The sequence below is a fragment of the Scyliorhinus canicula genome, chromosome 4 (genome assembly GCF_902713615.1).
Source record: "Scyliorhinus canicula chromosome 4, sScyCan1.1, whole genome shotgun sequence".
In the NCBI taxonomy this organism is placed as follows: domain Eukaryota; kingdom Metazoa; phylum Chordata; class Chondrichthyes; order Carcharhiniformes; family Scyliorhinidae; genus Scyliorhinus; species Scyliorhinus canicula.
In genome coordinates this window covers 60,044,014-60,069,962 of record NC_052149.1, presented here as the reverse complement: position 1 = coordinate 60,069,962, position 25,949 = coordinate 60,044,014, and the positions used below count along the sequence as shown (strand labels likewise).

General features: G+C 46.7%; 1 protein-coding gene across 3 annotated transcripts in view; it reads left to right on the top strand.

The window, feature by feature from the left end:
• Nucleotides 1-25,949, top strand: part of LOC119964616 (inaD-like protein) — a 391,845-nt gene that overhangs the window by 85,175 nt on the left and 280,721 nt on the right. For all 3 annotated transcript variants that reach the window (XM_038794319.1, XM_038794317.1, XM_038794318.1), the window contains 2 exons: nt 18,380-18,493; nt 22,200-22,538. In XM_038794319.1, coding sequence (XP_038650247.1) covers nt 18,380-18,493; nt 22,200-22,538 — 453 coding nt within the window. The remainder of the gene's footprint in view (nt 1-18,379; nt 18,494-22,199; nt 22,539-25,949) is intronic.

Sequence of the window (25,949 nt, the reverse complement as noted above, 5' to 3'; positions counted from 1 at the left end):
ATAGATGCTCAACTGCAGACAGCCAATATTGAACTCGCTTTCTTTGCACCTCTCCAAAAGAGGGGGGCAGCAGAGAGGAGAATATAACAAAATGTGCAGGTTTTGCAATGTACTACACCCCATCCCCACTTAAAGATAACAATTGATACGTTAAAATATAAAAGGACACATGTATATAAGTTCCCAGATTACAATAAGACTAAATCAACATCAACAGTACCTGAAAATTTAACAGATTGAATTGCATTTTTGTTTTTAGTGTAAAACCGTAAGACCATAAGACAATAGCAGAATTAGGCGATTGGCCCATCGAGTCTGCTCTGCCATTCAATCCTGGTTGATATGTTTATTATCCCCATTCTGCCTTCTCCCCATAACCCTTGATCCCTTTATTAATCAAGAACCTATCTATCTCTGTCTTAAAGACACTCAGTGATTTGGCCTCCAAAGCTTTCTGTGGCAATGAGTTCCATAGATTCACTACCCTCTGGCTGAAGAAATTCCTCCTCACCTCAGTTTTAAGGGATCGTCCCTTCAGTCTCAGGGTGAGGCCCCAGGTTCTAGATTTTCCTACAAGTGGAAACATCCTCTCTACATCCACTCTACCTGGGCCTCTGGGTATCCTGTAAGTTTCAATAAGACTCCCGCTCATCCTTCTAATCTCCAATGAGTACAGATGCAGAGTCCTCAACCACTCCTCATATGACAAGCTCTTCATCCAGGGATCGTTCTTGTGAACCTCCTTTGGACCCTTTCCATTGTCAGCACATCCTTCCTTAGATACGGGGCCCAAAACTGCTCACAATACTCCAAATGGGGTCTGAGCAGAGCCTCATGCAGCCTCAGAAGTGCGTCTCTGCTCTTGGATTCTAGCCCTCTCGACATGAATGCTAACATTGCATTTGCCTTCCTAACTGCTGATGAACTTACACATTAACCTTAAGAGAATCTTGAACTAGGACTCCCAAGTCCCTTGGGGCTTCCGATTTCCTAAGCCTTTTCCCATTTAGAAAATAATCTATCCCTCCATTCTTCCTACCAAAGTACATAACCTCACACTTTTCCACATTGTATTCCATCTGCCACTTCTTTGCCCACTCTCCTAGCCTGTCCAACCCCTTCTGCAGCACCCCCCCCCCCCCCACCTCCTCAGTACTACCTGTCCCTCTGCATATCTTTGTTTCATCTGTAAACTTAGCAACAGTGCCCTCAGTTCCTTCTTCCAGATCGTTAATGTATATTGTAAAACGTTGTGGTCCCAACACTGACCCCTGAGGCACACCACTAGTCCCCAGCTGCCATCCTGAAAAAGACCCCTCTATCCCCACTCTCTGCCTTCTGCCAGTCAGCCAATCCATGCCAGTATCTTACCCTTAACTTATTTAACAGCCTCTTATATGGCACCTTGTCAGATGCCTTCTGGAAATCACTGGTTCTCCTTTGTCTAACATCCTTGTTACCTCCTCAAAGAATTCAAACGCATTAGTCAGACATGACCTCCCATTGACGAAGCTGTGCCGAGTTAGTCTTAATTAGTCACAACCAATACATATATGACTGATACTGCCAGAGTAACTTGCATATAAAAAAAATGTTTTTTTTTCCATTTCGCTTTTGACAAAAATATAATTTGACATTAAATCATGGGTGGGATTCTCTGGTAGCCGACTCCACAATTGGGAAATGCGATTAGGCGGAGAATAGCTTACGACAAAATCGCAATTCTCTGTCACCTCGAAAACTAGTCAAAGCGTTCCACTCCGCACGTAGAGTAGACACAGTTTGCATATCATTAGCAGGCCCGACCCGGCATTCTCCAAGACCTCCTCGATTCTCAGCCTCCCATGGGCCAAGTTCCCGACGGTGCAGTTCACCTGTGCTTTTAAAAAATCGTGAAACTGAGGCGGGTGTTGGGTAAGGCCCCAGACTTAGAGTCACATAACTTGATTATGAGAGGAGATTTTAATAGTCATTGATCCGGAATTGGACCGGTCAAAATCCAAGACAGGGAGGATGCCTGCCACGGCAAAGGAATTGAAGGGGTTTATGGAACAGATGGGGTGAGTAGACGGCCAAGGTCGAAGGAGTTTTCTTTTTTCTCCCATGTCCACAAGGTATACTCTCGCATTGACTTTTTTGTTCGGAGCAGGGCTCTAATACCGGGGGGTGGTGGATACTGAGTACTTGGCAATTGCAGTGTCGGATCATGCCCCACATTGGGTGGATCTACGGGTTAGTCTGGAGAGAGGACAACACCCGCTGTGGAGGCTGAATGTGGGGTTGGTAGCGGACTAAGCGATCTATAGGCGGGTGAACAAGTCCATCCAAAGCTTCCTGGAAACAAATGATACGGGGAAAGTCTCTGCAGCGATGGTTTGGGAAGCTTTGAAGGCAGTGGTCAGAGGGGTAGTAATCTCGATATGGGCCCACAGAGAAAAGGTGGAACGGGCTGAGAGGGACAGGTTAGTTGAGGAGATACTCCAGGTAGACAGGAGATACTAGGAGGCCCCAGACGCCGGGCTTCTGAGGGAGCGGCGTAGGTTTCAGGCGGAGTTTGGGCTATTGACTACAGGGAAAGCGGTGGAACAGCTGAGGAGGGCAAGGGGGGCGATTTATGAGGCAGTTTTTGGGTCAGCTGAGGTTTCCGAGGGTGGATGAGGATCTGGTGGAAGGGCTGGGAGCCCCAGTTGAAATTGAGGAAATAATGGAGGGGCTGGAGGGCATGCAATCGGGCAAGGCCCCAGGGCCTGACAGCTACCCGGTGGAATTCTACAAGATGTTTTCAGAGATATTGAGCCCACTGCTGGTGAGGACATTTAATGAAGCACGAGAGAAGGGAATCCGCCTCCTCCTCCTCCTCCTCCTCCTCCTCCTCCTCCTCCTCCTCCTCCTCCTCCTCCTCCCCCCCCCCCCCCCCCAATGTCGCAGGCCTCGATTTCATTGATCCTGAAACAAAAGAAGGATCTGGAGCAATGCGGGTCATACAGGCAATTTCTCCACTGATTGTGGATGCCAAACTGCTGGCTAAGATACTGGCCACAAGGATAGAGGATTGTGTCCCGGGGATGATAGGGGAAGACCAGACGGGATTTGTTAAGGGCAGGCAACTTGAGGCCAATCTTCGAAGGTGTTTAAATGTTATTATGATGCCCTCAGAAGGAGTGGAGGTGGTGGTAGCGATGGATGCGGAGAAGGCTTTTGATCGGGTGGAGTGTGATTACCTGTGGGGGGTGCCTTGAAGGTTTGGTGAGGGCTTCATTGACTGGGTGCGGTTGCTCTATAAGGCACCAGTAGCGAGTGTGCGTACGAACCAGCTGAGGTCGCGGTATTTTAAACTACACTGAGGGACGAGGCAAGAGTATCCCCGTTACTGTTTGCTCTGGCCATAGAGCCATTGGCCATGGCGTTTAGAGCCTCTAGGAACTGGAAAGGGCTGGTTTGCGTCGGGGGGTGGGGGGGGGGGGGGGGGGGGGGGGGGGGGCGGGATGTTGGTGGAGCACCGGGTCTCGCTTTACGCAGATGACCTGCTCTTGTATATTGCAGACCTGTTGGAGGGGATGGCGGAAGTTATGCGGATCCTTGGGGATTTTGGTAATTTTTCGGGGTATAAATTGAACATGAGGAAAAGCGAGATGTTCGCGATCCAGGCAAGAGGGCAGGAGAAGAGACTGGGAGAGCTGCCGCTTAGAATGGTGGGAAAGAGCTTTCGGTACCTGGGAATCTAGATGGCCTGGGAATGGGAGGCACTGCACAAGTTAAACCTATCTCGGCTTGTAGAACAAATGAAAGAGGACTTTAAGAGATGGGACATGCTCCTGCTATCACTGACGGGGAGGGTACAGACCGTGAAAATGACAGTCCTCCCCAGATTTCTGTTTGTCTTTCAGTGCCTCCCCATCTTCATCCCGAGGGCCTTTTTCAAGCGAGTGAATAAGGTTATTGCGGGCTTTGTGTTGGCGGGTAAAACCCCGCGAGTGAAGAAAGTTGCTGGAGCGCAGTTGGGGGGAGGGTGGGTTGGCGCTGCCGAACCTTTGCGATTACTACTGGGCGGATAATATAGCCACGATTAGGAAGTGGGTAGTGGGGGAGGGGTCGGCATGGTGCAGATGGAGGCTGCGTCATGTAAAGACACAAGTTTGGGAGCACTGATCACGCACTCTTCCGTTCTCGCCGGCCCGAAACTGCACAAGTCCAGTGGTGGTGGCGGTCCTGAGAATCTGGGGGCAGTGGTGGAGATATAAGAGAGTGTCAGGGAGCATCGGTTTGGACGCCGATTTATAATAATCATCGGTTTGTACCGGGTAGGCTCGATGGTGGGTTCCGGAGATGGCAAAGCCAGGAAGTAGGAGGATTGGGATCTATTATTGACGGGAGCTTCCCCAGCTTGAAAGCCTTGGAGGATAAATTTGAATTGCCAGCAGGGAAGGGTATTTGCAGGTGTGAGACTTCCTGAGGAAAACAGGTGCAGGCCTTCCCTCTGCTGCCGCCATGGGGGATACAGGATAGAGTAGTCTCCAGTACCTGGGTGGGAGAGTGGAAGGTACCAGATATTTACCAGTAACTTTTGGATGCGGAGGAAACTCCGGTGGAGGAGCTTAAGGGCAAGTGGGAGGACGAGCTAGAGGAGAGATAGAGACTGGTCTGTGGGCAGATGCCCTAAGAAGGGTTAATACATCTGCATCATGTGCCAGGCTTATCCTGATACAATTCAAGGTAGTCCACCAGGCACACATGACAGTGGCCAGGATGAGCAAGTTTTTTGGGGTAGAGGATAGGTGTGTGAAGTGCGCGGGAAGTTTAGCAAATCATGTCCATATGTTTTGGGCATGCCCGAAGCTTAGAGGGTTTCTGGCAGGATTTCGCTAAGGCAATGTCCACGGTACGCAAAACATGGGTTGGTTGCCGAGTCCGGATTGGGGTGGCGATCTTTGGAGTGTTGGAAGAGCCGGACGTTCGGGGGGGCAAAAGAGGCCGACGTCTTGGCCTTTGCCTCCTGGTAGCCCAGAGACGGATATAATTAATGTGGAAGGACTCAAGTCCCCGAGTGTAGCGACCTGGGTTAGTGACATAGCTGGTTTCTCAGTCTTGAGAAAATAAGTTTGCCTTAAGACGGTCATTGGTAGGGTTCACCCGGAGGCGGCAGCCGTTCGTCGACTTTCTTGGGGAAAATTAAAATGTCAGCAGATGCAGAATTCCAAAGGGCGGGGGGGGGGGGGGGGGGGGGGGGGGGGTGTGTGCATGGTGGACGGCCCAGATAGTTTTATGGTGGGGTGTGTGAAGATTGTGATGGGGGTGGAAATATTTATTGTACCATGTTTATGTCATTGTTACTGTTTTTATTATAAAACTTGCAAATACCCTAATAAAAGATTTTTTTTTAAATTGTGAAAACTGGCGTTGCAGTTGCTGAGGGAGAGAGAGGCAGTACAGAAAGTTCCAACAAAGTCATAGGTTGCTGATAGCTGTGGCCTTGCCAGGGGGCTTCTGCCAGGGCCAGGGAGAGTTGTGGGGCTGACCAGGAGGTAGATTGTGAGGTCAGGGTGGATGGGCAAGATTGCCACAGCCGGCAAGGCAGCCATGCAGCTGCGCACACTGCTAACAGCCCACTTGAACTTGGTGCCACAGGTTGTATATGTCCTCCCCAGGGCATCCCCCAGGTGCCCTTTGGCCCCAGCCAAACCCATCAGCTGTATGAGCGTGCTCCAGCACAGCCAATGCCATCTTATGGCTTGAATAAGTGTGTGTGGGGAGTGTAATGTGTGGCTGCAGCTTGTGAGCCTCTTGAGTGTCGATCATGGACCCGATGAATCCTGCACCGTTTTCCTTGGAATCGATTGTGTTCCATGCCGCCACCGGTGCTAGCCCCTTAATAGTAGTAGAATTGATGAAGGTGCGGCGCAGCTTTTTCTGTTGTAAAAGTCCACGGATTCTGCGTCGACAACACTTAGTCGCAGAAACGGAGAATCCCAGCCAATGTTTTCCTTCTCGTTTCCTATGTGCTTCCAACTAACCTTACCTGGCTTTTTTCTCGTTCTGTCTGGAGAGCCCCTTCTATTTCCACTAGCTGCTCTCTCAATATTTTTGACTTTCTCAAACCTGAACGTTTCTACTTGAATGATTGCGACTGTGGCACTGAGGCTCGTAACTTCCTCGGAGTGGCAGCCCCTGCCCATGTCTGAAACCCCATGGAGAGGTGGGTGTGTATCGTTTGGGGGGCTTGGGAAAGCTCAGTCGGGAGTAGTGGCTGGTTGTGCCAGTGTGGGGTCTTGCCCAGTCAGGTCGGGATTGATTTGAGGGAGGAATCCTGTGCGTGTGGCAGATGGGGTGCTTGGTGGGGGCTGTCGGGGTTTCTTCTGGGGGTCATGGGTGAGAGCAGTGCCCCCTGCCATGCTCAGTCTGGGCCTTAAAAATAGGTACTCTGAAGTTACTCTTGCTTTACTGGTGGACTCTATAAAATTGGCAAAGTTTCAATCTCTTTCTGGCTTCACTTTGGGCTGTATGAGGCATTTGGACAATGGGAGGTTTTCCTGCTCTCTCTTTTTCAGATTTCCGGCTCTCTCTTTCAAGCAATTGAGCAACATACACTGACTGAATTTCTCCCCAGTCTCCACTTGATGTGTAATGCACCTAGTCTTTTTACGATAGCTCCTATCACATGTCTTATCACCTCTGTGGGTTTTCACCACAACCACCTGACCAACATGGGGATCATGACTCACCTTCACTTTGTCTGCTTTCTGCTTACTTCGCCGTTGATGTCAAGGTTAAACAAATTAAATCTTTCCTAGGAGCACGTTTAAACACCAACTCCTAAGGTGAGAAACCTGTGTAGACTTGGGGATGTTCTGTAAGAGAACAGAAAATTGTCTAGCCTGTGTTGAAGAGAACATGGAAATTGCTACCTAGCTTGATGCCTTGCAAATATTTCTGTAAAGACCTCTTCATAAACTTACTTCGGCATTATCATTCACTGCTGAATGCCTAAGTCTGTGTTTGACTCCATTTTTATTCAGAAAACATGTCAAATTCTTCTGATGTAAACTTGCCACCATCTCTGATAATCCATGAATTGCAAACCAACTTCTTAAAACCTCAATAGTTTTGGTGCTTGTGATATTGTGCACAGCCTCAAACGTTTATTCACCTGTTACAGCTAGTGACATCAACAAAGTTCTCTTCCCTTCCACTTCAAAGAAATTGGCATGCCCCCATGTTTTCTGTTAATGTTGACCATGGAATGAATGGAATTCTGCTTGGGTCATTTCTCTTTCTGTGACATTTCACTACTTTTCATCAGCACTTCAATATCTCTATCTGCCCAAAAAAGCTTGTTACTACAGCTTTCATACGGACTAACCCTGTGTGCTCTTGGTGTAGTTAATCTAACAATCTCTCTCCAAACCTTGGTAAAAATTACGATTCATCACATAGGACACATAGGAAGGCGGCCTGTCCTTGGCTGGTGGTGGGATATTCTGGTCCCACTGCTATCAATGGGATTTCTCATTTAATCCACCCCACACCACTGGGAAACCCACGGCAGGGGTGCAGCGTCGCAGGATTGGACCAGCTACAAATCGCGCCCTTGCTCGACAATCAATTAATTTCCATGTCTGAAATACTCCTGCAATTTTTCATCATCATCACATTCATGACATAATTTAAGCATTTTACCGAGTATCACGTCCTTGCGAGTTTCTTCACTAATTTCTCTGGCAGACACTGGCATGACATTTGTGCATTTAAAGTAATTCACAGGTATGTCAATGGTTAGAAATTAATCCATCTTCATGGATGACTGATGGCTAATTTGTCATTTCACCCTCCCTGCTGAAAGATAATTTTCCTATCGGAAAATGTTTCTCCTACTGCCGATGGCAAGTATTAGGATATATCATCATATTTCACCCTAACATTAACTTCACCTATCAGTGCGACACTGTTATTGGAGTAATTAGCCAGTTTCACATCAGTTTTGCACAAGGGAATGTGACTTGAGATTTTTTGTACTCTTCTTCTGAGATAGGGGAGGCAGGGTAGCACAGTGGTTAGCTCTGTTGCTTCACAGCTCCAGAGTCCCAGGTTTGATTCCCGGCTTGGGCCACTGTCTGTGCGGAGTCTGCACGTTCTCCCCGTGTCTGCATGGCTTTCCTCCGGGTGTTCCAGTTTCCTTGCACAGTCCAAAGATGTGCCGTTTTAGTGGATTGGTCATGTCTAAATTATCCCTCTCCACAAAAAGGTTGGTGGGGTTACTGGATTATGGAGATGGGGTGGAGGTGTGGGTTTAAGTGGGGTGCTCTTTCCAAGGTCACCTCCTGTACTATAAAATGTATGGTCTTTGAATACAGATCCTGTTACAGTACTATTAACAATGAAAGTAAGTCGTGAATCTCCAACTTTAATTTCCTATGCCAACAGCATAGGAATTAATCTTCAGCCCTATATTCTCACCTCCCATGTTCTGTTTTTTTTGCTGTCTGACTGAGTAAAACATTTGATCTTTCTGCTTGATAAACTTGCTTCTGTTTCCATATCTATCATATGCTCATTTGAAGATTTACAGATTCCTGAACGAGCTTTAGATCTATATGCCCTTGACCTGATAGCTGGCTGTGATCTGGAGCATTGTTGTTTCCTTGATGCCGTCATTCCTTCTAGATATGACGGGTTTTCCCATTTTCACGGAAATGGCATTTAGATAATTGGTGGTTATCATGGCAATGGTGAAATACAAATTTCTGGCTTTAACTGAACTGGCTGCCATGGCCTGGATCCTGCTGAAATCTGGTGAACTCCTACTGATTCAGAAAAGTGGTCTCCTTTGCAATTTAAAAAATAATCAATTTACGGGATGTGGACGTCACTCGTTAGGCCAGCATTTATTGCCCGCCCCTAGTTGCCCTTTGGAGGGTTGTGGTGAGCTGCCTTCTTGAACTGCTGCAATCCCTGAGGTGTAGGTACACCCACATTGCTATTAGGAAGAGAATTCCACGATTGTGACACAGCGACAGTGAAGGAATAGCGATATATTTCCAAGTCAGGATGGCGAGCGACTTGGACGGGAACTCCAGATGGTGGTGTTCCAAGATAACTGTCATTCTGCCTTTTTAGATGGTAGTGGTTATGGTTTGGAAAGTGCTGTCGAAGGAACCTTGGTGAGTTCCTGCAGTGCATCTTGTAGGTGCATCTTGTAGGTAGCCTGCCATTGTTCGACAGTGATGGAGGGATTGAATGTTTGTGTAAGGGGTAGCAATCAAGCGCGCTGCTTTTTCCCGGATTGTGTTGAACTTCTCGAGTGTCGCTGCAACTGCACTCATCCAGGCAAATGGAGAATATTCCACCTGGCTTGTGCCTTGTAAATGGTGGACATCCTTTGGGGATTGTCATAAGTTGGGTTAGTCTGCCGGGATTCCTAGCCTTTAACCTGTCCTGGTAGCCACAGTATTTATTTGGACTAGTTCAGTTCAGTTTCTGGGTCAATGGTAGCCCTCAGGAGGTTGATAGTGGGGGATTCAGTGACGGTAATGCCACTGAATGTCAAGGGGCGATGGTTGGAACCTCTCTTTTGGAGATGGTCTGGCACTTGTGTGGCGTGAATGTCACATTCCACTTATCATCCAAGCCTGAATATGTCCAGGTCTTGCTGCATTTGGACATGAACTGCTTCAGTACCTGAGGAGTTGTGAATGGTACTGAAAATTGTGCAGTCTTCTGCGGACATTCCCACTTCTGACCTTATAATGGAAGGAAGGTCATTGCTATAGCAGCTGAAGATGGATGAGCTAGGCCACCTCCCTGAGGAAGTCCTGCAGTGATGTCTTGGAGTTGAGATGATTGACTTACAATCACCAAACCATCTTCCTTTGTGCCAGGCATGACTCTAACCAGTGTAGATTATTCCCTCTTATTTCCATTGACTCCACTTTAGCTAGGGCTCCTTGATATCATACTAGGTCAAATGCTGCCTTGATGTCAAGGGCAGTCACTTTCACCTCACTTCTGGCATTCAGCTCTTTTGTCCATGTTTAAACCAAGACTGTAATGCGGTCAGGAGCTGAGTGACCCTGGCAGAGCCCAAACTGAGCATCCATGAGCAGGTTATTGCTGAGTAGCTGCTGCTTGATGACACCTTCCATCACTTTGCTGATCATGATGAGACTGATTGGGGGGGGGGGGGGGGGGGAGTGGCTGGGTTGGACTTGTCCTGTTTCTTGTGTGTAGGACACTGCTGGAGTAATTTTCCATGTTGCTGGGTAGGTGTCAGTGTTGTAGCTGAAGTCTTGGCTAGGGGCGTGGCAAGTTCTGGAGCACAAGTCTTCAGTACTATTGCTTGGATATTGTCAGGACCCATAGCCTTTGCAGTTTCCAATGCTTTGAGCTGTTTGTTGATATCATGTGGAGTGAATCGAATTGACTGAAGACTGACATTGGTGATGCAAGGAATCTCAGGTGGAGACCAAGATGGATCATCCACTTAGCACTTCTGGCTGAAGATTGTTGCAAGTGCTTCAGCTTTATCTTTTATGCAGATGTGCTGGGCTCCTCCTATCATTGAGGATGGGGTTATTTGTGGAGCTTCCTCCTCCAGTAAGTAGTTTAATTTCCATCACCATTCACAGCTGGAAATGGCAGGTCTTGCAGAGCTTAGATCCGATCCATTAGTTGTGGAATTGCTTAGCTCTGTCTATTATTGCTGCTTATGCTGTGGTCTTGTGTTGTAGCTTCACCTCATTTTTAGGTATGCCTGTTGTTGCTAATGACATGCTCCCCTGCACTCTTCATTGAACCAGAGTTGATCCCCTGGCTTGGTGTCGTAATGGTAGAATGGAGGGATGGAGGGCCATGAAGTTACAGATTGTGATTGAGTGCCAATTCTGCTGTTGCCTGCCGATGGCCCATAGAACCTCATGGATGCCCAGTCTTTGGTTGCTAGATATGTTTGAAGTCTAAGCCATTTAGCATAGTGGTACACAACACAATGGACGGTATTCTCATTTGAAGACAGGATGTCGTCTTCACAAGGACTGTGCAGTGGTTACTCTGACCAATACTGTCATGGACAGATGCATCTGCAGCAAACAGATTGGTGAGGATGAGGTCAGGGTATGTTCCTCCCCCTTTTGTTGATTCGCTCACCATTTTCTGCAGTCCCAGCCTAGCAGCTATGTCCTTTAGGACCTGGTCATCTTCGTCTGTGTTGGTACTACTGAGCCACTCTTGGTGATGGACATTGAATTCCCCACCGAGAGTACATTCTACATCCTTGCCACCCTCAGTTCTTCCCCCAGTTGGTGTTCAACATGGAGGACTATTGATTCATCAGCTGTGGGGGGATGTGGTAATCAGCAGGAGGTTTCCTTGGTAGCTATCGCATTTTCATGGCTCTTGCTTCATTGAAGGCCTCTTTCCACATCAGCTTATTGCCTCTGCTCAGAAGCTTTGGCCTGGATATAGTTGTTCTTCAGGCCTCCAATAAAATGCCTCTAAGATGAATTTAGAATTTTCTGCCATACTCATAGTGACGAGAGAATGTCTTTAATTTGAGAATGTAACCTGTAATTGTCACTTGGCAACTGCTTACTTTGATGGAACATAACTCCCAGTGTAATCTCATTCTTGATTGCGCCATAATTAGTCCAGAATCTCATTAATTTTAGAATAGTCCAGAGTACTGAGATCTCTCAGCCAACACTGGTTAGATATCAATTCGAAAGCATTTGGGACCATCATGCTGAGAAAACATTTATTTTACCCTTATCTGCGATTTTATTCTCTTCAGCCAAATGCATAATTGCACCAGTCTTCTTTGTGAGGGTGGAATTTTCCCATTGTCCCCAAATGTGCCTTCTGTGCCATTTTACAATTACTTGCAATGCTGACTCATGGTGTGAAATCTTTCAATTGCTCAAAATCAACTTAGGGTTTCGAAAATATGTCACAATGTGTTTCTGTCCTTAATTTCTCAAATGAAATGTAAATGAAAATTCTAACCCAGACTTGTTGTCTTTCTGTTATGTGTTTCACGGAATAAGATGAACACATGCTGAACTGCAGACAGCCTTTATTGAACTAACTTTCCTAATACCTGCTCAACAGAGAGGGCAGCAGAGAAGATAATATAACAAAATGCTAAGATCTTGCAGTATATGGCAGTTTGGACAACATGGAGAATGCTATATTATAGATTTGTGAAATAGAAGGGATACTTGTCTATTATTGAATTATGTTTAATACTGGTTGATTTGTCTTGGGGCTTGCAATTCCTAAAATCAAGGGAAATAGGTTACGAGGCCATTTCTATTTAGTATTTGCATAGATATGTCATTAGTCATATAGCTCCAATACAATAGTTTAAAATGCAATTGTTGCGGAAGAATAGAAAGTAATACAATCTATTTATGAATGAGCTGCAGGAACAGAGGAACCTTGGGAGTTCACAATCCTGGGGGGTTACCATTAGCCAGAAACTGAACTGAACCAGCATATAAATCCTGCAGCTGCAAGAGGAGACCCACTGCCCACCCCCCCCCCTCCCCAAAAGCCTGTCAACAGTCTGCAATGCATACGTCTATGTGATGGAATACTCATCCCTTGCCTGGATGGGTGCAGCTCCAACAACACCAAAGAAGCTCCATCCAGGACAAGCAGCTGCATGATTAGTGAACCATTCACAAATATTCAATCCCTCCACCACTGACGAACAGTGGTAGCCGTGTGCACCATCTACAATATGCACTGCAGGAACTCACCAGGCCCCTTGGGCAGTACCTTCCAAACTCACGACTATAACCATATAAAAGGACAAGGTCGGCAGACATCTGGGAACCGGTACCAGCTGGAGATTCCCTTCCAACTCACTCCACCATCCTGACTTGGGAATATATTGCTGTTCCACAGCACTGTCCTCATCGTACCATGGATAAAATACTTCATTACGTGCAGTGTCAGGAAAAACTCATTTTTATCTTCAGAGCAGGTTTTTTATTAGAAAAAGCGAAAATTTAATGAGGTGTTCCAAGCGATTTTGATAGAGTAGATAGATGCTTCTTTCATTGACAGGAGGGTGAGTAATCAGAAGAAAAAAGATTCAGATCGGGAATAAGTTTGATGTAGAATGCCCTGACTGAAAAGATGATGTGAACAGATTAAGTAAAATTAAAAAGGGGAATTGAATATGTACCTGATGGAAAATAATAATGCAGACAGGAATGTGCAGAAAGAGCTGGGAATTGGGACTGATTGTTTAGCTGTTTCACTGTGTGCACAGACATGATGGGCTGGACTGTCCACCAGCGGGATGCTCTGTATTGCCAGAAGCCCGGGTTTCCTTTTTTTTAAAAAACGCATTTTATTCAAACTTGTATCAAAGTAGGTTACAGCAAATAAACACCCCGGGAAACATTCTTCCCAACAATTAACTATACAGTTTCTACAGAGTTTTCCTCCTTACCCCCCCCCCCCCCCCCCCCCCCCCCCCCCCCCCCAATCAAACACGGTCACAACATCCCCCACCTTTTCTCAAACTCCCCTGCAGAGCCCCTTAACTCATACTTTATCTTCTCTAACCGCAGGAAGTCATACAGGTCACCCAACCAAGCTGCTACCTCCGGTGGCGATGCCGACCGCCACTCCAGCAAAATTTATCGCCGTGCAGTCAGAGAGGCGAAGGCCAAGACATCGGCCTTCCTCCTCTCCATGTGCTCCAGCTTCTCTGAAACCCTAAATATCACCACCAAAGGGTCCCTCCTCCACTATCCTGGCTAAGGCTGCGAACACTCCCGCTCACAACCTTTGCAATTTTTCACAACCCCAAAACATGTGCGCATGATTCGCTGGTCCCCGCCCTCACCTCTCACCCTCATCTGCTACCCCCTGAAAGAGCTCATTCATTCTCGCCCGAGTCATCTGCACCCTGTGCACGACCTTAAACTGTATCAGGCTCATCCTTGCACAAGAGGAGGTCCTGTTTACCGTTCGCAGTGACTCACTCTATATTCCCCAATTGATCTCCATTCCCAACTCCGCTTCCCATTTCTCCTTGATTTCACCACCCTCTCGCCTCCCTGCTCCCCCAGCCACTTACATATATCCCCAATTCTTCCCTCCCCTTCCACATCCAGAAGCAGCAGTCACTCCATCAGGGTGTATCCCGGCAATCTAGGGAACTCCTTCCAGACCTTTTGTGCAAAGTCCCTAACCTGTAGATACCTGAACTCGCTACCCCTCGGCAGCTCTACCCTCTCCCTTAGCTCCTCCAGACTGGTGAACCCTTCCTCCAAATAGAAGTCCCTCACCTTGACCAGCCCCACTTCTCTCCACCTCCTGTATACACTATCCATCCCCCCCACCGGCTCAAACCCATGATTCTTGCACAGCGGCATTAGCACCGACATCCCTTCCACCCTAAAATGCCTCCTCAGCTGATTCCATATCTTCACCATGGACTGCACCATTAGGCTCCCTGAATACCTACTCGGAGCCATTGGCAATGCTGCCGTCGCCATAGCCGTCAAACTAGACCCTTATAAGATTTCTCCTCCATGCTAGCCCACTCTACCCCTTCTCCTTCCCACCACCGCCACACCTTGTCCACATTCACCGCCCAATAATAATGAAGCAAGTTTGGCAACGCCAACCCCCACTGCTGCCTCTGCCTCTGTAGTAGGATCCTCCCCACCCTCGGCACCTTCCCCACCCATACAAAGTCAGAGATGTTTGTGTCCACTTTCTGAAAAAAAGGCCTTTGGTATAAAGATCGGGAGAGCCTGAAAGATAAACAAGAACCTCGGCAGAATATTCATTTTCACCATTTGGACCCTTCCCGCCAACGTTAAGTGCAGTGTATCCCACCTCTTAAGATCCTCCATGGCCTCCTCCACCAGATTAGTTAAGTTCCACTTATGGAGCCCATCCATTCCCTCGCTACCTCAATCCCCAAGTACCTAAACCTATCCCTCGCTACCGTAAATGGCATCCCCCTAAATTAGCCCTCTGTGCCAGCTCATTCACCAGGAATACCTCGCTTTTCCCTACATTCAGCTTGTATCCCGAGAACCCTCCAAACCTCCCCAGCAGGCCCATAATCCTTCCCATACTCTTCAACGGATCCGAAACATACAGCAAGAGGTCATCGGCATAGAGCAACACCCGATGCACCCTCTGTCCCCTCGTTATCCCCTGCCACTCTGCCGAACACCCTGAGAGCCATAGCCAGTGGCTCTATGGCCAGCGCAAACAGCAGCGGCGACAGCGGGCACCCTGCCTCATACCCCTGCGTAAGTCAAAGCTTTGTGAGCTCATATCATTCGTCCTCACCCTTGCTCTTGGCGCCACATACAGCAACCGCACCCATGCCACAAATCTCAGCCCAAACCCAAACCTTCCCAAAACTTCGAACAAACTCGCATCATCCCAATTTGGGGCATACACATTTACCAACACTACCGGTGCCCCTTCCAATACCCCACTCACAATCACATATCTCCCACCTGGATCCCTCGCCTCCTTTGCACTCATGAATCCCATTTTTAAAAAATGTTTTTATTCTCCATTTTCACATTTTCCTTCAAATTTACACCAACAAGCAGTAAACGGTAACAGATACAAAGGGCAGCATGGTAGCATTGTGGATAGCATAATTGCTTCATAGCTCCAGGGTCCCAGGTTCAATTCGGCTTGGGTCACTGTCTGTGCCGAGTCTGCACACCCTCCCCGTGTGTGCGTGGGTTTCCTCCGGGTGCTCCGGTTTCCTCCCATGGTCCAAAGATGTGCAGGTTAGGTGCATTGGCCATGACAAATTGCCCTTAGTGTCCAAAATTGTCCTTAGTGTTAGGTGGGGTTACTGGGTTATGGGGATAGGTTGGAGGTGTTGACCTTGGGTAGGGTGCTCTTTCCAAGAGCCGGTGCGGACTCGATGGGCCGAATGGCCTCCTCCTGCACTGTAAATTCTATGTAATACCCTTAACATCAACAACGATCCCATCCTCCACCACCCCAACCAACGCCCCCCCCCCCCCCCCCCGACGACACTCAATGCCATTCAACCTCCAAAGAGTACCGTAAATGACACCCAAGAGTTGTAAACCCCCCTTCCCCAACTCCTCCCCTCCACTTCCTCTTGTAAAATTCCTCCCCCCCCCCCCCCCCCCCCCCCCCCAACCTCGGTTCCTTCCCCCCAACTTTCCACCCCAGGCTCCGGTGGCCGCAGTCTCCCACCCCCCCCCCCTCTCTTTCACTGGCCGGCTTAATCTAGCCAGCGTGGAGGCCCCCATCCGGGCCTCTTTCCCCCTTGCCCGGCCCCAGGAAAAACCCAGAAGTCCCCTTTAGCGCACAAACCCCGTATACTCACCCACACCCAAATAACCCTCATTACGACTGAAAGTCCTATTTCTTCCCTTGTCCAAATATATACAACGTTGGCTCCTATAGCCCATACACCAGCACGCAGTGAAACAAAAAGAAAAAATACAGTCATGAGGCTACATCGATACATGACCATTTCTCAATTCTGCCTCAGTCCTTCTGCCTTCGCAAACTCCTCCGCTGCTTCCGCCGTCCCAAAATAAAAGTCCTTGAACTTGTAGGTCACCCTCTGCTTCGCTGGATATACAATGCCGCACTGCACCTTGCTAATGTACAGTAGCCTCTTCACCCGATTGAAGGCAGCCCGCCTCCTCGTCAGCTCCACCGTAAAGTCCTGGTACACGCATATAGGACTTTAGCCCTGCACAGGACCTTCTCCTTTACACTCGGAAGCACAGAGTCACTACTCTTGACGGCTCACTCGCCTTTGGTACAGGTCTCCACGACTGATGAGCCCGATCCAGCTCATATCAGGAGGGATCCTCCCCCTCCCCCAATAGTTTTGTCAACATCGTGGCAAAATACTCAGTCGGCCTCGGTCCTTCCACTCCATCGGGCAGCCCCACAATCCTCAAATTCTGTCGCCTGGATCTGTTTTCCAGGTCTTCCATTTTTCCTCGCAGATCCTTGTTGATCTCTATCACCTTCCGCATCTCCTTCCCCATCGAGGTATTCTCCTGCTCCTCCACCTTTGCCCTCAGCGTTTTACAAAGGTCTCTTAGGCGCCCCACCTCCGCCTCCAGAGCCACCACACGATCGCTGTGGTCCGAGATCACTCCTTTGATCTCCCGAATCTGTGACCCCTACACCTCCAAACACCTCTCCATCCGCTCCAAAGTACTCTTCAGGGGTGCCACAGCTTCTGCAATGGCCTTTGCATGATCCTCATGTATTTCTTTCCTCTGTTTATGCAATTCCTTCTTGATAAAAGTTATCAGTTCCTGTATCTGGGGCCTCACAGCTTGCCCCTCTCCCCGCCTGCATGCTGGAAGAGACTGTCTGTGAAGCACAAGACTGTTTCAACTTTCCAGCCGTTTTAAACCTCTCATTGTTTTCTGCCGGGTCCGGTGATCAGAAGGCATACCATTCCAGGGGTAAAATACTCCTCTAACGTTCATCTACGCCTTTTCATCAAAATTCCACCCGGATCTGGGTAAAAAGAGCCCTTTTCTGTGACTTTGAACAGGAACAGTACTTATGTGACCAATCGCTCCATGGTCACAAGCAGAAGTCAGCCCGGGGTTTCCTGACAGTGTGGGACTGCCCTACGATGGGAAACCCCATTGACCAGCTGGTGTAACGAAGCATCCCGCCTGCGTGCTGAAACAGAAATGTGGCGCGGCAGGATGAAGAATCCAGCCCGATACTTACAGGTATATGTTGCTATTACTCTGCCCTACTCTGTAGTATCTTTCCCAACTCCTGTGTGACAGTGACATCGGTTAAGTTAACAAAGAGGACACCACAGCAAACTAAACATGTCTATGAGTATACACTGCAATAGAAGTCACAGTGAAGCGATCAGAAGCTAGAATCTGGCAAGAAATGTTTTGGTCTTTACTGATTGAGGATGAGGTTAATGCCCCTATTACTCTTACTGAAGCAACTAACTGTGCACAGAGTCGGGATTCAAATACAACCTTTGCAGTTGTGTCTCCGCTCACTGCCAAGCTGTGCATTTATTCATAATGTCATCAAAAAATCCTTCACTTTTTAAAATAAAGTACAGCTGACATTTATGATCTTGGCATTATATTTCATGGGTGTTCCACTAACTGTCAGATGATTTAACTCCTGCAATTCGTACAGTTTTAATTCAGATTTCATCCATAAGGGCGTGATTTAATGAAGTGTTGACCCCAACAAAGTGACAAAGTTGAAGCTTTTGTGAGGAAATGCACAGCGCATTATGAATATCACTTGATTAGATTGTTGTTTTGCTTTATTTGTTCACGTTCTTTATTTGGAGTTAAGGTGGTAAAGACTCACAATTTACAAACAAGTGTTTTGTTCTCAGACCGAAGCGAATGAAAATTCAGACTTCACTGGCTTAAGTGCTACCACGGAGAATATAAACAATGATTCAGAAATATTCAATTTAGCTTATTCCTCAAATCTGCCAGTACCCCATGTAAGTGCTTCTATGTTTGGATTTTAAACTTCATTTTTAATTATTTTAATAACATGTGCATTTTGAATTACTTTAATCACATGTGTATTTAGCTGCATTGCTTTTAAATATATCTGAGCATTTTTCATAGAACATGCAGTGCAGAAGGAGGCCATTCGGCCCATCGAGTCTGTACCAACCCACTTAAGCCCTCACTTCCACCCTATCCCCAAAACCCCAATAACCCCTCATAATCTTTTCGGTCACTAAGGGAAATTTATCATGGCCAATCCACCTAATCTGCACGTCTTTAGACCGTGGGAGGAAACCGGAGCACCCGGAGGAAACCCACGCAGACACTGGGAGAATGTGCAGACTCCGCACACACAGTGACCCAGCGGGGAATCGAACCTCGGACTCTGGCGTTGTGAAGCCACAGTGCTAGCCACTTGTGCTGTCCTTTCGTAAGGGACTTTACCTTACACAAGTGAGTGACTACCACTCGGTAAAAGATGTATGAACTTTATTAAGCTATTTGTCGCTCGCCATTTCAACTCACTATCCTGCTCTCAAATCCACATGTCTGCCATGGCCTGATCCAAGTTCCAGTTAAGCCCAGTGCAAACTGGAGGAACAGCACCTCATCTTCCAATTAGGCACATTACAGCCTTCTGGGCGTAACATTGCGTTCACCACTTTCAGACAGTGAACTCTCTCCTTCACCTTCACCCCATTTTTATTTCTATCAATTTATTTTCATTTCTTCCATCGATGTTTTTCCCTCACCATTGTTCCCCCCCCCCCCCCCATCTGTTCCCTGTTCCTAGTTGCCCTTTGACACACTGCTCACTTTTGTTCTGCCATGAACGCATTCTAATTTGTGCCACTATCAGCACCCTTTGTCAATCTCCACCTATCGCCGGCCCTCTATTCAGCCACACTGCTCCGTGCCTCCCTCCCCACCCCCACAACAGTATCAATCTGACCCTATTTCCAGTTCTCTCCAGCATTGACAAAGAGTCATACAGACTAAAAAGGTTAGCTCCCTTCTCTTTCCACAGATGTTGTCAGACCTGCTGAGATCGTCCCGTATTTTCTGTTTCTGTTTTACCTTCTAATTTAGTTAACACAGTTTTAGCCTGTTCCTATTTATAGGCACACAAGTGAATCCCCAGTTAATGCCCCAGTTAATGCACATTGCCTACATACAATTTAACATTATTATTATATCATTAACAACTAACACCCTCTGTTGTGAATAAAATAAGATCTTTATAGCTAATGACTGAAGTCACAATTCAGCACAGATCAGTCATTAATTCTAAGTGTACTTCAGAACACTGATATACTGGCTATTGACAGCTTATTCATAGTTAACGTAGCATTCACTATTTTGAAGCTTTTGTTGATCTATAACATGTTGGTTTCATTTTTCCCTGTTGAAAAACATTTGTGAAATTCAGCACTTGCAAGAGCAAATATGGTCCTCAGAATTCTGTGCTTCAATAAATAGAAATTGATAATGCTTACAAAAAATAGATTTTTTTCATTGTGCCCATTTATCATTCGGAGTGACAGGGATTTCTTAACTGCACAAAACGTTTTTTAATATTTAGAACGCAAAGGAGAAAATATGGCACAGAATATAAAAAGTGTTGCAGTATTGCATTTAGAATTCAAATAAATCATATGTTTCCTTAGCAGATCTTATTTTGTCTCAAATAGATTTTGATATTCAAAATAATTGTGAAGAGCTCAGTGACTGATTTTCAGTATTAATGCTAAATTAAGAGCTGGATTTGATGTTATCCTGTCGTGTCGGTGTGTTTGAATGCAGCATGGGGCTTTTCTACAGCCTATCCGCTCCACGTCATCCCAAATCCTCCCTCCCCCCACCCTATCTCTCAAATAAGGCCTGCCTCTCCTCAGCCTCCTCGCTGGGATGTGGAGATACCGGCATTGGACTGGGGTGAGCACAGTAAGAATTATTACAACACCACGGCACCACGGTAGCACAAGTGGATAGCACTGTGGCTTCAAAGCGCCAGGGTCCCAGGTTCGATTCCCCGCTGGGTCACTGTGCAGAGTCTGCACGTCCTCCCCGAGTCTGCGTGGGTTTCCTCCGGGTGCTCCGCTTTTCTCCCACGGTCCAAAGACGTGCAGGTTAGGTGGATTGGCCATGATAAATTGCCCTTTGTGACTAAAAAGATTAGGAGGGGTTATTGGGTTACGGGGATAGGGTGGAAGTGGGGGCTTAGGTGGCTCGGTGCAGACTCGATGGGCCGAATGGCCTCCTTCTGCACTGTATGTTCTGTGTTCTAACACCAGGTTGAAGTCCAACAGGTTTGTTTCGAATCACTAGCTTTCAGAGCATAGCTCCTTCCTCAGGTGAATGAAGAGGTGGGTTCCAGAAACATTTATACTTTGAATGCAAGTCTTTGCAGGTAATAAAGTCTACAGGTCCAGACGGAGCAACTGGAGAGAGGGATAATCACAGTTTAAAGAGGTGTGAATTGTCTGAAGCCAGGACAGCTGGTAGGATTTTGCATGCCCAGGCCTGATGGTGAGGGGTGAATGTGTAATGCGACATGAATCCAAGGTCCAGGTTGAAGCCATACTCGTGTGTGGAACTTGGCTATGAGTTTCTGCTCAGCGATTCTGCGTTGTTGCGCGTCCTGAAGGCCGCCTTGGAGAATGCTACGACATCTTCTTCACAGCTTCATCGATGAAGACGAACAGTTTGCCAATGTCATTCCCACACCCCCATTAATCGCCTTCAAACAACTGCGCAACCTCAAACAAACCATTGTTTGCAGCAAACTACCCAGCTTTCAGAACAGCGACCACGACACCACACAACCCTGCCATGCCAATCTCTGCAAGACGTGCCAGACCATCGACACGTAGGGATGTTCCCTTCCAGTCGGGGAACACTTCAGCAGTTAAGGGCATTCAGCCTCTGATCTTCAGGTAAGCGTTCTCCAAGGCCGCCTTTAGGACACGCGGCAACGTAGAATCGCCGAACAGGAATTTATAGCCAAGTTCCGCACACAAGTACTTCGGCCTCAACTGGGACCTTGGATTCATGCCGCATTACATTCCCCCCTCAGCATCTGGCCTGGGCTTGCAAAATCCTACCAACTGTCCTGGCTTCAGACAATTCACACCTCTTTAATCTGTGATTATCCCTCTCTCCAGTTGCTCTGTCTGGACCTGTAGACTTAATTATCTGTAATTCGCATTCAAAGTATTCTATTGCATCTTTGACTTTTGTTTATATTAATGTTTCTGGAACCTACCTCTTCATTCACCTGAGGAAGGAGCAGTGCTCCAAAAGCTAGTGTTCGAAACAAACCTGTTGGACTTTAACCGGGTGTTGTAAGACTTCTTACTGTCCTCGCTGGGGCCAGCCAGCCAGGGCTCACATTTCCAACCGAGTTAACTTCAATCCAGCCGCCATAATCTCCTCTCCTGTGAGGGGACTTGCAGGCGACCAAGCAGTGACCACCACTTCAAACTGGTGCTGTTGGGACTACAGAGTTGTCGGCCAGTCAGTTTGATAGCTCTCTAATGTGAGATTTCCTCCCAAGATGGGGGGAGAAATCTCGCCCTGAGCCAATTTATGCCCTGCCGATTGTTGAGTAGCTGTGGGGCAACTAGCCCACATATCTTGTTACACAACAGGTGAACTCCATCTAATGCTATGTTTCTTCTTTGCTTCTAATAGGAATTTGAGGATGCTTCATTTTCCAAAGAAGAACTAGTGGATGAACCAGAGGTGCATTTAGAGTTGTTGGATTTACATCCCAGCAAGGAAAGCAGCGAAGCTGAATTTGTGCTAACAGAGGGGTTTGCAAGAGATCAGTGGAGTCAGAATAATGAACTGCGGGAAATGTTGGTAGATAATGAGAATGAGCTGGACCAACTGAATTATGAAAATGTTAACAGGCAACATATAAGTGATGAATTGGAATATTCTGAGGTGACAACCCCATCAAATATAAAAACAACTGATGATCAAGTACTTACTACTTCACATTTATTGCAAGACAGTAATGCAAGAGAGGTAAGAATAACGTTAATGATGCATTCCTGGAGTATCACAACTTGTGTATTGATAGTATTTTTAATGTTTCATCACAAGCAGCCTTGTAATTGAACAATAATAATATTATTATTACAAGGGCATTTTAAGAGAAATTAGTGACGTCATTGGACAACCATTTGTGCGGGCAAACATGCAGTCTAACATAGCAGCCTGTCGTGTTGACATCTTCTAAATAAAACTCTACATTTAGGTTGCGCCTCCAAGGCCTGCTGACTTGATCTTGAATCCACCACATAAAAACTGGCGAACAGTGTTTGTAGACACCTGAAGAAATAATAAATATTTTAAATTAGTGCTACATGAAACATAGGGTAGCATGGTAGCACAGTGGATAGCATCGTGGCTTCACAGCGCCAGGGTCCCAGGTCCGGTTCCCGGCTTGGGTCACTGTCTGTGCGGAGTCTGCACGTTCTCCCCGTGTCTGCGTGGGTTTCCTCCAGGTGCTCTGGTTTCCTCCCACAGTCCAAAGATGTGCAGGTTAGGTGGATTGGCCTTGATAAATTGCCCTTAGTGTCCAAAAAGCTAGGAGGGATTATTGCGTTACGGGAATAGGGTGGAAGTGAGGGCTTGTGGGTCGGTGCAGACTTGATGGGCCGATGCAGACTTGATGGGCCAAATGGCCTCCTTCTGCACTATGTTCTATTATATGAAAGCTGGCAATGGGGGAGCAAAACAATGGTTGCAGCCACTGGAGGAACTGAAAAATCACCTAAATATCCAAAGGAAATAACTGTGGAGAGTAGCCCATTAGGTGCTCCGTCCAAAATGAACTTGGTAGCCGTGAGTAGCAATTACCTTGCAACAACAAATTTAGAGCTGGGGTGTTGCAAATCACAAAGGGAAACAGGCTGAGCTTGGGCTGTACCTGTTTTGGGGAGAAAGGAAACAAGGTAGTGTAAAAACTCTTGCCACATTGTGCACAGGCTGGTCCTTCCACAGAGAAAAATGGCAGGAGTTTTTGCACCGTGGAACCGTTTGATGAGAATACAGAGCGATGGAGCTCGTATATAGAAGGATTCAACTATTTTGTTCAAGCTAACAAGGTAGCAGCAGATATAAATGTCCCAACATTTCTGAGCGTAATGGGGGCGGAGGGGGGAAACATTTAACCTCCTTAGGAGTCTGGTATATCCAGAAAAGGCAAGCATGAAAACATACAAAGAACTATTGGAAATTTTGTAGGGCCACTATTCATCAAAACTTTTAGTTATCACAAAAAGTTTTAGATTTCATAAGTGCAACCAAGAAGAAGGTGAATCGATTCCACAGTTTGTAGCTACCATCAAAAGACTGACTGAACACTGCAAATGTGTTAAACGATACTATCTGAGATAGACTAGTCTGTAGTTTAAGGAACAAAGCTATTCTAAAGCGGTTAACCAAAAGTAACCTAACTTTGGAAGTTGCTGTATCCATGGAATTAGCAGCCTAAGAAGCTTAACAGTTGAGTTCAAACACAAGAATTCATAAGATGTTGACTCTATTGCAAATACAGATGTGCCATAGGTGTTCAAAAATCTGGCACTCAGTAGCAGATTGTTGGTGCAAAAACATCATGTGCAGAAATTGTGGCAGAAAGGGTTACATTGCATTTGTGTTGGAAAAAGAAACCAGCTTTAGACAAGAGCTGAACAAAACAAATGGCAAGCTGAATCAAAGAAAAAGTGTCTACGTGGTAAAAAAAGGACATGAGAAGGAACTCGACTCACAGCCCGAAGATGAACTGTCATTAAACGTACTAGCTATTGCTGGTGCAATAAACAGATATTGAGTCGCTCCATTACCAGGCAGCCAACCGGTGAACATGCAGGTGGTCACTGGGGCAGCCATCTCACTGGTACCAGAGACTGTTTTATCAAGAAAAGCTCTGACATATTGTTCTACAGCCCTCAAAAATAGTGTTAAAAACCTACACTGGAGAAGTGGCTCCGTCGAGGAGCAGTATTGATGTAACAGTGCAATTAAATGGACAGACGGCAGATTTGTTCTTGCACATATTCAAAAAAAATTATCCGGCACTAATGGGACGATCTTGGTTGGAAAAGATCAAATTAAATTGGGCCGAGCTTAATTTCACGTCCCATTCTGAATCTGGACTATCCAAAATCTTGAAGAAACAAGCCATTGTCTTCAACGATGAGCTCGGAAGCATGAACGTTGGCACATGGTTTGCACTGCTGCCTCACAGCTCCAGGGACATGGGTTCAATTCCGGCTTTGGGCGAATGTCTGTGTGGAGTTTGCACTTTCTCCCTGCATCGTTTGGGTTTCCTCCGGTGCTCCGGTTTCCTCCTGCAGTCCAAAGATGTGCAGGTTAGGTGGATTGGCCGTGATAAATTGCCTCTTGGTGTCCAAAAGGTTAGATGGGGGTACTGGTTTATGGAGGTAGGGTGAAGGCTCGAGATTAAGTAGGGTGCTCTTTCTAAGGGCCGGTGCAGACCTGATGGGCTGAATGGCCTACTTCTGCACTGTAACTTCTATGATTCTTCTATGATTCTATGATATCTCAGTAAAGATGAAGATCAAGGAAGTCAGGCGAGATGTGACGACTTGGAGATGTTAGGAAATTGGATCAAAGATGTTGTGGACAATATAGGGGTGAGTCAGAGGTATATGCCCACACCTGGCCTGAGTTATCTTGTCTCATTCAGGTTTAAACGTATTAATGGGTGGGCGGCACGGTGGCGCAGTGGTTAACACTGCTGCCTCACGGCGCTGAGGATCCAGGTTCGATCCTGGCCCCAGGTCATTGTCCGTGTGGAGTTTGCACATTCTCCTCATGTCTGTGTGGGTCTCACCCCCACATTGCAAAAATATGTTCAGGGTAGGTGAATTGACCACGCTACTGGCAAAAAAAGAATTGGACACTCTAATTTATAGAAAAAAACTCAATTTTGATTAGACAGGATACCTCTGTTCCATCATTCACCTGGACACTCTTGTCTGGCCAGCCATTATACCATTACAGAGCCTGATGGCTCTTTTTTCCGTAAATTATAGGTTAGTTGCATATTCATAGAATGGTCCTGTTCTTTTGTTTAAATGGGAGTAGGTAACCAAAAGTTCTGGGAGTCATAGGTTCAAAATCATCAGTTTCTCCAAAAAATACCACTTTTACATCTGTATCCTACTGAAACAAAGTTAACTGAATTATTGATGCTATGGGGTTAGGCAGAACTAATTTTGCTTGTGCAAAGTGTAAAACATTCTGGAGCAACGTGATTTTCACAATTTATAATCACATCCTCATAGGTAGGAATTCCATCCATGGCCATTAATAGCTAAAACTAATCCCGGTCCTTATGCGTGTCTATGTTTTATTCTCGCTTTCTCTTTCCTCCCTTCTGTCCCTTTCTCTATATTGCTCCAA